The 15,858-nt window shown below is 39.1% G+C and overlaps 1 protein-coding gene across 1 annotated transcript in view; it reads right to left on the bottom strand.

The window, feature by feature from the left end:
* Positions 1-15,858, bottom strand: part of KLHL14 (kelch like family member 14) — a 98,647-nt gene that overhangs the window by 57,230 nt on the left and 25,559 nt on the right. Inside the window, exon 2 of the mRNA XM_024121133.2 lies at positions 12,941-13,062. Coding sequence (XP_023976901.1) covers positions 12,941-13,062 — 122 coding nt within the window. The remainder of the gene's footprint in view (positions 1-12,940; positions 13,063-15,858) is intronic.

A 15,858-nucleotide genomic window follows, 5' to 3' on the forward strand; every position in this document is an offset into this window, starting at 1 on the left:
TCTGATTAAAAACATATAATGAAAGTGAAAGCGATACATCATTGCCTTAGCAGTAGGATTTCCTGAAAGTGCTTTGTGGTTCTCAACATAAAAATGTGGCAAGATTTTCGTCTTTGAAACTCACAATGATTATTGTTGTAGCTAAATAACTGGAATTCAATCTTAAAATTTTTTCTGTAAAGAAATGAAGACTTAATGACCAAATAAGGCATGTCAGTAGGATTAATAATTAGCACACACTGTAACGAGCAGTAGTTTGCCTTGACATCCAGACACAGAGATAAGAAAGCATCTGCTCAACACCCCCCTTTTACAAAACCATCTTTAGCGCCAGCGAAATACCGACAGGCCCTTCAGGTATCTTCTATGAAGCATAACTGTTTGCTTCAGCGAAAGCAATATCATTAATAAATACTAAGGTATGGTCATAGTATGATCATTCCCCAGTAATGGAGTCATTTTTTATATGATACACAAAACCAAAAATTCTAACTGGCCAGATAGGCACAAAATATAGATTTAGTTCCTTGACGCCACCATAGAGTCATGTTGTGAGTCTGAAAAGGAACAGTTTGCTTATTTGCACTCTGCCTTAATTACTCCCTTATTTTGATGGAGTTATTTGCATATAATAATCACTGCCCTAGGTTTTCGTTTTTGTTGTTGTTGTAATTTTGAAAGTCATTTCAATTCCTTCTTTATCATCTCTCTCAATGATAAAAACCATTCTGTTCTATGGGAATTATGTGTATCTATATGATTTATATCTATATTTGTTTTTGTATAACTATATTATAGACGCATACTAGTTGACATATAATGAACAGTAGAACTAGTAAAAATTACATAAACTAGGACATATTTAAACTATTTGAGAGGAGTCCAAATTAGAAAAATTTTCTCTCAAATGCATTATAATAATATTTGGAGTGTACTTTAAAACTCTTCCTTTAACGTAGAGGCATCTAATCTTCTGTGAATAAAGATCAGTCCCAACAATAAAATCACATTGATGCAGGAAGAGATAGAAAGATGCATGGAGCAGCTATGACTTCTGACTAATAACTGCTCATTGGAGGAGTGAGAATACTTTGCATGAAGAAGAGTGAACCAAATATTTGTTGAATGTAAGGGTGCACTGTTGTAATCATTAGGGCTATTGAACAAATATTTTGATTATCCTTCTGAGAGCTTGGGAGGGTTGCATTTCTCCACCTACTTTGAAGTTAGGTGTGGCCATGTGATTTGTTTTTGCCAATAGAATATGTTAATTCAGGCCAGAAACTTAAAGAGTCAGTGTGAAATTTTTCTCTGCTCTGCCTTGGCTACTGGAATAAGGCAAATAGTGGAATTTCCACCAATCTGAGTACCAGAGGAGGAGGAAATGGAATAGAGACCTAGGTAACTTACCATAGACATGTGACATGAAAAGAAATAAATCTTTACTTATATAAGCCACTAAAATTGGGGGATTGTTGTTATGACTGCTTAACCTAGCCTAGCCTCTAAGAGATATAGGTATTGGTTCTAAGAGGGCCCAGTGGCTGATGACAAGGAAACTGATGCTGGAAGGTGGAAAGATGGAAATGCATGTTATGGTATGGAAAACCACTAGGTAAAAACTGTTGTTTGCTTTTACTTGGATGGTTAATCAGTTATTTAATAAACTTCCACCTCCAAGGGAAGAGGTTGGAAAACAGAATGTTGATAGTGTGTATTGGTTGCTGTTGGCTGTGCTTGGCAAGATCTGAAAAGAAGAGATGATCTCACAAAAAACATCGGCCTATTTATAAGTAGGAGTGAAAAAATAGTCTCAAAATCTAGGAGCGTGCAGCATTGGAAGAAGCAATGTTTTTCAGTCTCATCTGGGAAAAGATGAAATTGAAAAGAATTTTGAGCAAAAAAGGTAAATTAAAACTCAGCTTCTGAGGGCTGGGATGAATTGGGAGATTGGGATTAACATATTCACACTATTAATGTTATGTATAAAATAGATAACTAATGAGAACTTACTGTATTGCACAGGGAACTCTAGTCAGTGCTCTGTGGTGACCTAAATGGGAAGGGAATCCAAAAAAGAGGGAATATATGTATACGTATAGCTGATTCACATTGCTGTACAGTAGAAACTAATGCAACTTTGTAAAGCAACTATACTCCAATAAAAATTAAAAAAAACCAACTCAGCTTCTGTCCAACAACAGAGGAATGGATAAAGAAGATGTGGTACATATATACAATGGAATATTACTCAGCCATCAAAAAGAACAAAATAATGCCATTTGCAGCAACATGGATGGACCTAGAGATTGTCATACTGAGTGAAGTAAGTCAGACAGAGAAAGACAAATAACATATGATATTGCTTATAGTGGAATCTAAAAAAGGGGTACAAATGAACTTACCTACAAAACAGAAACAGAGTTATAGATGTAGAAAACAAACTTATGGTTACCAGAGGGTAAGGGTGGGGAGGGACAAATTGGGAGATTGGGATTGACATATACACACTACTATATATAAAATAGATAACTAATAAGCACCTACTGTATAGCACAGGGAACTCTACTCCATACTCTGTAATGGCCTACATGGGAAAAGAATCTAAAAAAGAGTGGATATATGTATATGTATAACTGATTCACTTTGCTGTACACCTGAAACTAACACAACATTGTAAATCAACTATACTCCAATAAAAATTTAAAAAAAAAACTCAGCTTACTGACAAAGAAAATCAAAAGTACGGCTTTTGGAGTTCAGAGTTTTTGAGCACAAGTCACCAGTTCTCCTTGCTTGGCCCTCCAATAAACCTTTCTCTGCTCCTAACTCCAAAAAAAAAAAAAAAAAAAAAAAAAGGAAAGAAAAAGTATTGCTTTCACAGTAATTTTACCACCTTAGAGTATCTTAGAAGAAAGTTTCAGTGAAAGGAGAGACACCCAGTAAACTCTTCTAACTCAGGGAAAAGGGTAAAAAGGGAGCTTTCCCAGCAGAGCCAGGTAGATAGACAAATATATAGAGAGTATTAGGGAGAGAGAGAGAAGAGAAAAATGGCTATAAGAAAACAAAGGAAAAAGCAATATAAGAAGTATATCAGAAAAGTGCATATGGTCACTGGCCGTGGAGTAGATGGAAATACAAATATAAGAAGACAGCTAAGTTTTTTAGAGGATGAATTACCAAGAGATTCACCAGTCTGGACTACAAGAGCCTGTGACAATTAGAGACTTAAAATAACCATTGTCCCCTAAATGTCTTAGACATGAAATGTACTTAGAAAACTCTTCCACTCCTAGGAAGTGTACAATCCTCAGGTTCACTTCAGATAAGGAAGATAATGAAAAAAGAAGAATCTTCCAAACAGCGGATCCATGGCCATGGAGAACAAAGGCTGGTGAGCAGAATTAGTGGGGACTCTCATCAAGGAACACAACTTTGGATAGGCACCCTTCCAAACGCCTATTTGGTGGGATTGCTAAATTGCTATGCTCTTTCTAAATTAAAGAGTTTGCTGTGTTCACACTGTCCCTAATCTATCACTGTGCATTTTGTGTTAGGGCGCCAGATAATTCGTCTCTTTATTTGGTTTCCAGATCAAGAGGAGTCTCAAATGAACCCTGTGACTGAGCAGAAATGACAAATGTCATTTTTAATTGCCAGTGCAAGATGCTTGCAGCTCATTTTCCCCCCTGCTGTGCTGATGGTAGAAATGCCTGTTAAGGTAGAGCCTCATATGCCTGGATCCCTGAATGACTCAGACGTCCTCTGCCAACCTGTGCTGGCATTTAGCACGAGTTAGAACTAAGTTTTTTGTTGGTTTAAGATTTTGGAGCTGTTTGTTACCACAGCATAATCTAGCCCATCCCAACTGATACACGTAGCTTCATGCTAGAAATAGAAATTTCATCCTGAGTCAAAAGTGTGTCTTCTTCAGATGGCCAAGAGGCACATGAAAAGATGCTCAATATTGCTAATTATTAGAGAAATGCAAATAAAAACTACAATGAGGTACCACCTCACACTGGTCAGGATGGCCATCGTTAAATGTCTACAAATAATAAACACTGAAGAGGATGTGGAGAAAAGTGAACCCTCCTACACTGTTGGTAGGAATGTAGGTTGTTGCAGCCACTATGGAAAACAGTACAGAGATTCCTAAAAAAGTAAAAATGGAGTTGCCATGTGATCCAGCAATCCCACTCCTGGGCATATACCCAGAAAAAACTATAATTAAAAAATATACATGCACCCCTATGTTCATAGCAGCACTATTCATAATAGCCAAGACATGGAAACAACCTAAATGTCCATCAACAGATGAATGAAATGTTCATAGCAGCACTATTTACAATAGCCAAAACATGGAAGCAACCTAAATGTCCATCGACAGATAAATGGATAAAGATGCGGTGTGTGTGTGTGTGTGTGTGTGTGTGTGTGTGTGTGTGTGTGTAATGAATATTAGCCATAAAAAAGAATGAAATAATGCTATTTGCAGCAACATAGATGGACCTAGAGACTATCATACTAAGTGAAGTAAGTCAAAAAGAGAAAGACAAATACCATATGATATCACTTACATGTGAAATCTAAAATACAACACAAATGAACATATTTATGAAACAGAAACAGACTCACAGACATAGAGAACAGACTTGTGGTTGCCAAAAAGGAGGTGGGTGAGGAGGGAAGGATTGGGAGTGTGGGATTAGCAGGTGTGAACTATTATATATAGAATGGATAAACAACAAGGTCCTACTGTATAGCACAGGGAACTATATTCAATATCCTGTAATAAACCATAATGGAAAACAATATGAAAAAGAATATATATAACTGAGTCACTTTGCTGTACAGCAGAAATTAACACAACAGTGTAAATCAACTATACTTTAATAAAATTTAAAAATATAGGGCTTCCCTGGTGGCGCAGTGGTTGAGCGTCCGCCTGCCGATGCAGGGTACACGGGTTCGTGCCCCGGTCCGGGAAGATCCCACATGCTGCGGAGTGGCTAGGCCCGTGAGCCATGGCCGCTGAGCCTGTGCGTCCGGAGCCTGTGCTCCGCAACGGAAGAGGCCACAACACTGAGAGGCCCGCATACCGGAAAAAAAATAAATAAATAAATAAAAATTATATATGTAATTAGATTAAAATATAAAATGTATAACTGTTACAAAAAAAAAAGTGTGTCTCCTTTCTCAAACCTTTGATGATAAGAGAAGAAGACAAGATTCACTTCTTTTTGGTTATAAAACTATACAAAATGGAGTCAGATAGAATAAAAATGTATCAAGGGGCTTCCCTGGTGGCACAGTGGTTAAGAATCTTCCTGCCAATGCAGGGGACACGGGTTTGAGCCCTGGGCCAGGAAGATCCCACATGCCGTGTACCAATTAAGCCCGTGCACCACAACTACTGAGCCTGCGCTCTAGAGCCCGAGATACAAGTACTGAGCCCGCATGCTACAACTACTGAAGCCCGCATGCCTAGAGCCTGTGCTCCACAACAAGAGAAGCTGCTGCAGAGAGAAGCCTGCGTATCGCAACGAAGAGTAGCCCCCGCTCGTCGCAACTAGAGAAAAGCCCACATGCAGCAACGAAGACCCAACATAGCCAAAAATAAAATAAATTAAATAAATAAATTTTAAAAAATGTATAAGGGAACAACTATATTACAGATGCTGAGTCCAGAACTTTATTGTATTATTTTATTTAATTTTCACAATAAATCTAAGAGGTGAGTATAATTATATTCACAGTGCAGATGAGAAGGATCAGAAAGGAAGCAGCATGACCAAAGGCTCACGGTCAACAATGTCTGCGGGTATATTTCCATTTAGATCTGTCTGTCCTGAGAGATGTTGTTCTGTGTGTGTGTGTGTGTGTGTGTGTGTGTGTGTGTGTCTGTGTGTAGTTTCATTTTTGACACTGCTTCCGAGACAGATTTAAAATGTCAAGAAATCTTCATTGAATTATGGCTTGTCAGTAATCTTACATGCAAATTTCATCACTTACACGTCTTAATTTGCAGTTTAGTCCATAAACCAATATTATATTCTTGACCTCTAGAAGTAGGATATTTATTCAATTAACCTGTACTAGTTCTACTCTCTGAACGTGGAACTAATCCAAGTGCATTGGATCCATTTAGATTTTCATGGGTGCAATGGGTCGGCACAGATTAAATCCCATTCATCTGCTTGGAGTCTTGACTAACAGCACTTGTTGGTGAGACAGACTGGTGTGGTACGTGAGGCAGCACTGTTTGAGAGAAACACAGAGACCAGTGTTCTATTCCTCATCCTGCCACTAAATCATCATGGGACTCTGGGTACGACACCTCTGCTCTTTCAGTCATTTAAAGTAAAAACCAAAATTGTGAATGTGCCATTAGAAGTGGTTCCACGGTCTGGTTTCTTCTAATGTCTTTAGCCATACGTTATTTCTTTCTCCCCCTCACTCTTTGAGTTCAGCCATGCACCTTCTTCCTACAGGGTCTTAGGACTTACTTTTAACTAACCTGAAGCAATCGTCTCTCATATCTTTACCTGAGCATCTGGCTACCTCTGTCTCATCCTTCAGTTCTCAGCTCAAGTGTCACTTCTTTGGTGATATCGTCCATGACTCCTACACTAGATCTGGTCTCTCCATTACACGACTTTATATATTTTATACCCTTCCTTCAGAGCGCTATCACATTTTGCTATTATATATTGCTATCTGGAATTATTTACTAATGCTGATTCCCCCACTAAATTCTAAGCTTGGTGAACACATGATGCTATTTGCTTTGACTCAGCATTGTTTTTTCTGTATCTAGGACGATGCCTGCTACGTAGAAGGTATCACTTATATTTGTTAAATGAATGAAATTAATGTGTAAAATGAGAGGGTTGGGTAAGAAGATCATTTAATCTTTCAGTGCTCACATTCAACGGTTTGCTGGACTTTGCCTGCAATTTGCCTAGGATTGACACAGAGCAAATCCAAGCAACCCGTATCACTCATACCTCCTTCACGCCAGATTCAGTAGCAAATACCACAGCTGGTGTGTAAAGAAGGCATCAGAATTATTGGTACCCATGCTGTTCTCTGGAGAAAAAGCAATTGCCATATTCAAGGGAGGCATATATAAACCAGAAATAAAGTCAACTGGTTTTTCTAGTCACCCAACTTACTTGAAATACAGTATATGGAGTGACCACCACACATATTTTTTTAAAAAAAATCTATGAAAAATCCACTAATGCACTGGTGCATGAATACACAGCAGCAAATAATTCAAAATATATAGCAATGTGCAGCCATGGGTACCAAATTAGAATTGAGCTCATTGAAGGTAAAATTAGATGCTAACATATTTTAAAAGTCCAAACACAATTCTCTCTCCTTCTTCTTTGTCCAATGTCCTGGAAACAATTACTCCATGAACTGAAATTCAAAGTTCCAAGCTAAGAGAGAAGAACTGCCATGCTATTTTTTAAAACCTTTAGATCACTGTGTTTTCACTAACACCAAAAATAAAAATGAGAGGGGTATGTCTACTCTCAATTCTTAATTCTCGAACCTATGTTAGGAATTCCTTGAAACGGTCCCATACAATAGGGCTCTTGGTTAACTCTCCAGCCCCACCACATACCTCCCCAACCTCAGGCTCTCCTATAGATACACAAATTCATTTTAGTTTCTAGAAGGTACCAAGTCTCTCTTGCTTTCTGGCACTCCCAGTACTGGACCCTTTTATTAAAATACTTTATCACCCACCTCTTTGCATCAATAATTCCTACCCGTTTTTTCCAGCTTTACAGAAGGTCACTTTTAGGAAAGCCTCCCTAGCCTCCCACGTTTAGATGAAGGGCCCTTTTTGTGCTCCCATAGCAGTACAGCTTCCCCTGTCTATCCCTCAGCACACTCTTACTGTAATTGCTTCCTCTGGTTCTTGGAAGAAGAGATGATCACATTCTACTTTACCATCCAGCACAGAGTGGGTATGCAATAATTGCTTGCTACATAAAGGAATAAGGTCTGTAGTTAAGTCTAAATTCTTCCCAGGCATTTTGAGTCATTCTGGAAGCACATAGTTGTTTTCTGAGGTTCTCCTGCAACGAGAAGTGCACTATCTACAGACCCTACCTACCTGTCTAGAAATTAAATTAAATTAAACAACTTGTGGGTTTTGGTTCTTGGTAATAAAGATCATATGAATAGAGGAAACCTACAGGTATAAAACCCTCAATTAAGCTTACTTTCTGTTTCTTTCAAAACAGATGATAAGAAATGATTGTTTTCGACTAACTTGCCTTTCCTCCCAATATATCCTCAAAGAACAGAAATGAACTGAAATCAAGAAACAGAGGACCAAGAAAAAAGTCTGAGCAAAACTGTCAATGTGCAGGTTTATTATTCCTGGATTAACCAGCAATTAAACCATTCTCAAATATCGGATAAACATCAAATCTATATTTATCTTTTGGAACCGAAGTTCAATGTCTTAGATAAGATGTGTTTTCTCAGTAGTCTTTCTTCAACATTTATGGAAAGTATATTTTTTTTAAAAAAATGAAGAGTCCACCAGCCTCTGATCTCTGTTACTCTCCTAAAAGAAATCGATGACGCCCAGCCCCGGGACCGTTCCTGCTTGGGGGATAGGATCAAGTTCACGGTCCTCCATGAACCAGAGAAGACAACCCAGGAAACCTCTGCACAATGGTTTCTTTTATTTTCTACGAATGAAAAACTACAAGTCCCCAAATCCTTGCACTACCAAGCAAAGAACAGAATTGTAAATTGAAAGGAAGAGGAAAAAAGGCATTTCCCCCTCCCTATAATGAAGGGAACTGCAAGTGGCCAAAAGAAGGAACACACCTTTCTAACCTAGTTCTTCTAGTTTTTATTCTAACCTTATTAAAGGGAACTACTCAGCAGCACATGGAGAGATCAATCTATATTTTGAAATCCTTTTTCCTGGTATTGCTCACAGAAAACAATAAGAAGCATCTAATAAGTAGACTCTCTTATCCAAAATGTAGGAAAAAGGAAGTCAGTTTCCGGGAAACACTTTACTGACCAGTAAAGAACGTGGTCAGTGGGGAACCCAAATAGAATAGACAGCCCCTCTGTACTGTCTCCTGGGAAGGAAGGTAAGCTGCTTCCACTCGAGGACTTCATAAAAACTTTGATGTGTCAGTCATATGCTATGAAAGTACATAGTAGCCATGGGAACTGTTCTGTTTGATCTTTAAATGAAGGATTTAGGACCTGCAAAGTGCAAGAGGCATGCTTTCTGCATTGGCCATTTTAGTATTCATGTCTCCTGTACTGCTTCCTAATAGGTGAAGAATGAAATGGCAGACTGCGTGCAGGAGTGAGAAATGCAAGAAAAGCAGTGCTGTAAAATAAACATGAACAGAAGTGCATTTCAACTTCCCTTTCATTTTTACCAGTCAGGAGAACAATGCCAATACTTAACATTTCACATTTACAAAAGGACCTACCGTCATTTTTACAGGGTATTTCTTAGTACTTTGCTGATAGAGGCTGGGGAATCTGTTATTATTCTTAATATTAATTCTATAATGTTAAATAAGTGATTTTTTCCAAAGAGGAGGATAAAAATGAAGGTTGTGTTAGCATGTTACTAAGTCTTTTCAGAGAGAATAATTATCCCCTTTGCTGTTTGGGTAGACCAAGCCACTGGTTAGCTGACTGTTGAATTTTGTTTTCTTTATGTTAGGTAGAACCACTTTTTCACTTCCACTCACCTCCACTCCATTCAATTTCTTGTTATTTGTGGACCCCTTATATAGTGTTTCTAAAACATAAATAACACAACAGAATAAGAGCTAAAGAAAATTATGACTGACTTTCCTTTTAATTCTTGGTTTTATTACATGTGTAAGTGGTGTGGCACCCATAAGTGGGCATCTGTGTTCCTGCCTGTGGATGGCACCATTCTAAAAGCAGCACGACTGTGAGACAGGCTGGAAAATATTTGCTCAAGCCAAATGGGTAAAGGATTCTAAGATTCAGAGGCTCTAGCTAATCTCAGGTTTTAGGTTTTTGCTGGTTAGCTTATCTGTTAGCTTTTATGGAGAGAGTCATTCAGTAAATGAGCAGACGCCACGCCAGGAACTGTCTCCTAGAATTAATTGTCATCCTCGACTCCCTGCCAATTAGCTTGGCAGTGCTTCGGGGTCAAAAAAAAAAAAAAAAAAAAAAAAAAATGACCGTGGGAAGCTCTGCAATTCCTAATGTTTCATTGGATTTGGAGAGAATTTGGATACTTTCTTATTCCAATAAGAAACATTTCTTCATTTATTATTAGATGGGCCAAAGAGTGTGGAAATTGATCAGTTACCTGACTTATTTATTCAGTTTAGCCAAATAAGATGCCTTAATTAAAAAATCCAAACCAGCAGCAGAAATCATCCAAATAAACTGTCTATATTTCTCCAATAAACCTAAAAAATATGCTTTCACTTGGGACCATGTAGTCACAGCCCAGCAAGTAATAAACTCTATTTTTTAAAGTACAAGCCAAGTGAGATGAAGAGTACAAGTAGAGTAGACATTTATTTCAAAGCTGTGAGCTGCCTGAGTATAGGAAAAGAGATTCAAGATCTTTGAAAATGTTCCCATTATTCGAACTTTTCTATACATTAATGTCTTTATTTCCTTCAATTTCAAATCTGATGAATGGCGTAAACAGCAACCCATCTATCTTTACTTCTTAGTCTGCAGATGACTACATTCAACATATAAAAACTAGAGAAAATGGTCTCCCTACTGAAGCAGTGGGTCTTTGTGTTGTGTCTGTTACAACGTAATTTGTCTCCCCCTCTTCCTGGAGAGCTTGAGTTGACTGAGGCCTCCAAGGTATAAAGGTACATACAGTTCTTGCACTAATATTGGTAACAGTGTTACAACAATAGCAATAGTATCTGCAATTTACTGAGTTCCTGCTATGTGCTAGATGATTTACAAACACAATTTTATTTTAAAAATACTCAAAGGAGGCTGTAGAATGAAGAAACCATGACTCAGGACATGTATATGGCTTGCTCAAGGCCACAGATGTGGGTTCGAACCCAGGTCTGACTGACTCAAGTTCGTGCTTTCTTACTACATCTTGCTAAGTAAAGAGTTAAATCAGGCAATATGAAAAATTGAAGTAGGGTGACCCTATGTTCCAGTCTATACCTGTTGCCCCAGCATAATTAACAGATCCCCATTTCATGCTCTAAAGTCTCCTAGGTTGAACAATAAATTGGATGATCACTCCGTCTCTGAACAAGGCTTGACATGAGCCTAAGACTTTTCTTAGGTATCGCTCCTAATGCTTTAATTAATCTTTTTGCCTTTAACGTAGGGCTTCAAACCACTAGAAAATTGGACCTTGCCTGATGTATTTGGGAGAAGAGATGGATTTGTGAGTGAATACCACTTATCGCTTGGGTGTAATATCTCCCTGCCCCTTGGCCTCTGTTTCTCTGTCATCTCTCATCAAGGATCTCTTGTCCTTCCTCTTTCCTCTCTCCTCCTCCCCATATCCATGTCTACTTCTGTGTAGGCTTTCTCCATTGATCAAGTGTCAGAAAATTGATTCTTTGGTTTTAATTTAGCTTGAGTTTCTGACGAATCTTGAAAATACAGCTTGCTCAACTCATTCAGATGTTTAAACCACTATGAACGGTATTTTTGTCAAAAAGAGAATGAAAATCATTTGAAGCCATCATTAACTTATTTTTCTTTCTTCCTTCCTAATCTGGCTTCTACTCTCCATAACTTTGTTACTACAACCAGAGTGTATAGGTGTCCAGGGAGCTTTCTCATTGCAGTTCCTGGACGATGCTACTGAAGGTTTTGCTGGGGTAAGCCAGCTCCAAAATGTATTATTTCAAGCACCACCTCACATGTCTTTGCTCCTCTCCTGCATTTATGGGCAAACTGTTGTCCTGTTTCTGTTATTTTAAAGGGCTTTCAGTAAGAGGAGAGGAAATGACTTTTAAAAAAATCTGCTAAAATATATAACTGCTTAAAAGACACATGCAATAAGAAAATTTAACTTTCACCTTTGTCGGTTTTAAATGTATGGCTTTGATTTATGGATCAAAATTGCTCATTTATTATTTTATCTATACAGCTCTGGGCAATTCTGACAGTTAAAATTTAGTTTTATTGACCAGTACAGCCACGGTGCCCACAAGGGGACAGGTGCACACAGCCTGCTGCACTCAAGAAACGATGATTTTTGATTCCATGACCGAGTCAGATTGGGAATCATAACCGATGTAACAATAAGTTCCAAATCTCATTGCCCAAGGCAAGAGTTTCGCTGTAAAACACAATCACCCTTTAAGGAGGGGAGGAGAAGAATCTTGGGTGGGAGTTTGCAAGAACAATTTAATGCAGCAGGGAGAGGTCCTGGGTATATATGTCCATCTGACATATGGAGCAATGGAAGGGGATGGTTTTCTAAAGACCCGGGGCCACAGATTAAAGGTTAATGAGGAAAGATGCCTAAAAAGCAAAATGAACATTAGTTACAGAGACAATGAACTAAACAATCATTTTGACATGAGAAAATTTACTAGTGCTATTAACCAAGCTTTCCCTTTTCCAAGAGCAAAACCATAATGGAAGAATTTCTTTCGGAAGATCTCGGTCTTCCCTCCCCCTCTGTGGCAACACACACAGAAACACCAAGTCAAGTGCACTGATTTTAGGCCAGTTTTAATTTAGGCCTCTTCCACTACCAAATCGGCCACTCTGCAATGTTAATTTAGTCTTTTACTTTAAATCCCCTGTGATACATAAACACACCTCCAAAGGGTAACAAATCAATAAAATGTCTAATTTGATTAACCATGTTTTCAAATTCATCAGGATAGCTCTCACCTGAAATAAATAGGTGGGTAAATAAATAAAGAAAGGCACTCACTTGTGAGGATTTTCCATGTCTTCTTTTCATCATCATAGTACTGAACCAAATTGCTGGGGAGCCGGTCGGGCCCAGGAGGCAATCCACCAACCAACAACAGCATTTTCTTGTTAGAGCGAATTCTTCACCCAAAACAAAAGAGGAGATGAATAACCACATTATTGTAGAGCCTCTTTAGCGGCAACAAAATCATAACCATCAAAAGAATGTTCCCTGCTTGCAGATTTCTATTTCATTTTTTTCCTGTTTCTTCTCCCATTCATGTCTCAACAATTTTTTTGAACCAAGCAGAAAAATGATCAGAAGCACGGCATATCCCCATACTCAAGGAATAATAAGCTCCTTTTATGCAATTTGTTAGAGGTTCATTCTAGAACGACCTTTTTCTTATATTATCCCTTTAAATCATCACTCTTTACAGCTGAGTACACATGAAATGCTCTGGAGTTGTACTAAGGTTAAGCATTAAAGTTGCATGTCAAAAATCGTATTAGTCAAAATCATTATTATAAGCCATTCTCCACTCAAAGAACCTTGAAAAAATTAAGGTTATGCAGAGACTTTGTGAGCCAACTCTTTAATCACCCAGGGAACTTCAAATACCCGTTTGGTACAATTAGTAGCACAGGGCTAACTGGGGTGGGTTCACCAGCACGAACAGGACTTCTTGTTTAATTTAGCTGAGACTTCTGCCTTCATCCTCTTCCCAGCTCCTCCTCCCCCTCCCCCCATCCCAGGGCACCAGTGGTGACACAGCAGCACCAACTGGTAAAAATGAGACTGTGAGGTTGTTTTGAGCCTCCCCAGAGTGGAGCCCTGCCAACGCTTGCCACTGATCCAGCGGCATGAACTTGCTCAGCTGTGCAAAGTCACTCTAATTCCCTCCCTCTGTTTTTCTACCTTCTCCCCCCAGGGGGCAACCACTGAAAGGAGTGACTACCCACCCATCAAGAGCTGGCAATTCGCTGCTATTAACCGTGACTGTGATTCCCAGTCTGCCTGGCAGTTCCTGAGAACAGGCCTGCAATGTCTCATATGCAGTAAAAGCTATAAGATGCACCCTGGCCGGCACACTCGACCTGATGGATGTATGATCCTCGGGAACGGTAATGGATTGAGCTCACTTGCGATTGGACGGAGGAGGGGAGACCCAGCCCCCCACAAGGGCCCTGCTGATTTAACGGTTGCTTTACATATAATTGAAACTTTCGTTCACCTGAAAGGCTGAAGGTGGTGGTGGAAGAAACGAAACAACCATGATTGAAGGAAAAAGTCAATAAATGTAAAAGTGTTCCTCTTAAATATGATCACCACCCACAGCGTGGCTCAGAATCTATTATTACATATTCAGCCTGGTGGTTCTGATTCAAGGACGCTTGGCGAAGTACGCCCTAGTGGAGAAGCACTGTTTGTTGGTTAAGAACCTAACATTCGGAGAGTTAACTGAATACAGTTAATGACATTTCCATGGGAAGGAAGGGAACAAGAGAATTCCTTTAATGAAACCCCGGTGCCACAGAATTCCTCGTATATGCCTCAGCAGAAAAAAATACCTTCTGGAAAGCCTCCTATCAGGGACTCATGCATAGGGGGAGTTGTACTTGTAGAAGAATGTTCAATGTGATATCAGCTTGCAATATTAATTTTGCCACAAACAAAAAAACTCGACTTCTTTGAAGCTGAAGTACTTTGGAACTGTACCCATATGCCTTATAGATCAGTAGTTGGGGAAAAAAAAACAATACAATAGCAAAGAGCTCCATATTTTGAGGATGTCAGCGACTGGGGTGGTTTGTTGACAGGGGTTAAGAAAATTCAGTGCAGTAAGTACCTCTCTTTTATTTGCAAACAATACATAATTCCTGTGCCATATAATCTCCTAAATGCCTGGTTACAGAACTAATATAAGACCATTTTTTCCTGTAGGTTTAGCTCAAATAATCAACCACTCTGTGAGTATAAGTTAAGATGAAAGCCTCTATATTTTTAGATGGCTGTCAGTTTCCATGTGTAGACAGACCTGTTCAACGGGAAGTCACGATTCTGTGGCCGTCGTGATCTGACACAGCTTCAGCTCTAGGCTGAAGGCGGGGACAGATGGACCGTATCTACCGGTTAGACATAGAGGCAAGGACTCATTGGAATGGAACAATACATAATTCCTGTGCCATATAATCTCCTAAATGCCTGGTTACAGAACTAATATAAGACCATTTTTTCCTGTAGGTTTAGCTCAAATAATCAACCACTCTGTGAGTATAAGTTAAGATGAAAGCCTCTATATTTTTAGATGGCTGTCAGTTTCCATGTGTAGACAGACCTGTTCAACGGGAAGTCACGATTCTGTGGCCGTCGTGATCTGACACATGTATGTGCTCTAGGCTGAAGGCGGGGACAGATGGACCGTATCTACCGGTTAGACATAGAGGCAAGGACTCATTGGAATGGTGGTGTGACTAAAGCAATGTAATTAAATCTTTGTTTTAATATTTAAATAAATGTACTGCTTTGATATGGCCAGTTTCCCTGGACCAATCCCGTTGGTGATTTTCACCACCTCCTTAGATGGACCATCTCTGCAGATGAGGAGCAGATTGAGCGTCTTTGTCCTTTGTGCCTGAAGAGCCAGTCATGGCCATCTGTCCCCTAAGAACTGGACTGAGATTACCGATAAATAAACCACTGATCAACTGGCAAATGGTAACAACTTCCACCCTGCCAGCAAAGACACTGGTTAAAGGCTAGCTGGCATAGCAGCTATGAGAGACTTCACGTCAACTAGGACAAGTCTCTAAACCATCCATTCCTCCTGAAGAATTACATGGAAGTAAAGGAAATCACAGCTCCCCTCATTGGCTGTGTGTTTTCTGTAAAGGAGCAGTTCTCCTAGTTCATTACATTTGGCCTTCTTAGTGAGT

This window comes from Physeter macrocephalus, chromosome 19, assembly GCF_002837175.3.
Source record: "Physeter macrocephalus isolate SW-GA chromosome 19, ASM283717v5, whole genome shotgun sequence".
Classification (NCBI taxonomy): Eukaryota; Metazoa; Chordata; class Mammalia; order Artiodactyla; family Physeteridae; genus Physeter; species Physeter macrocephalus.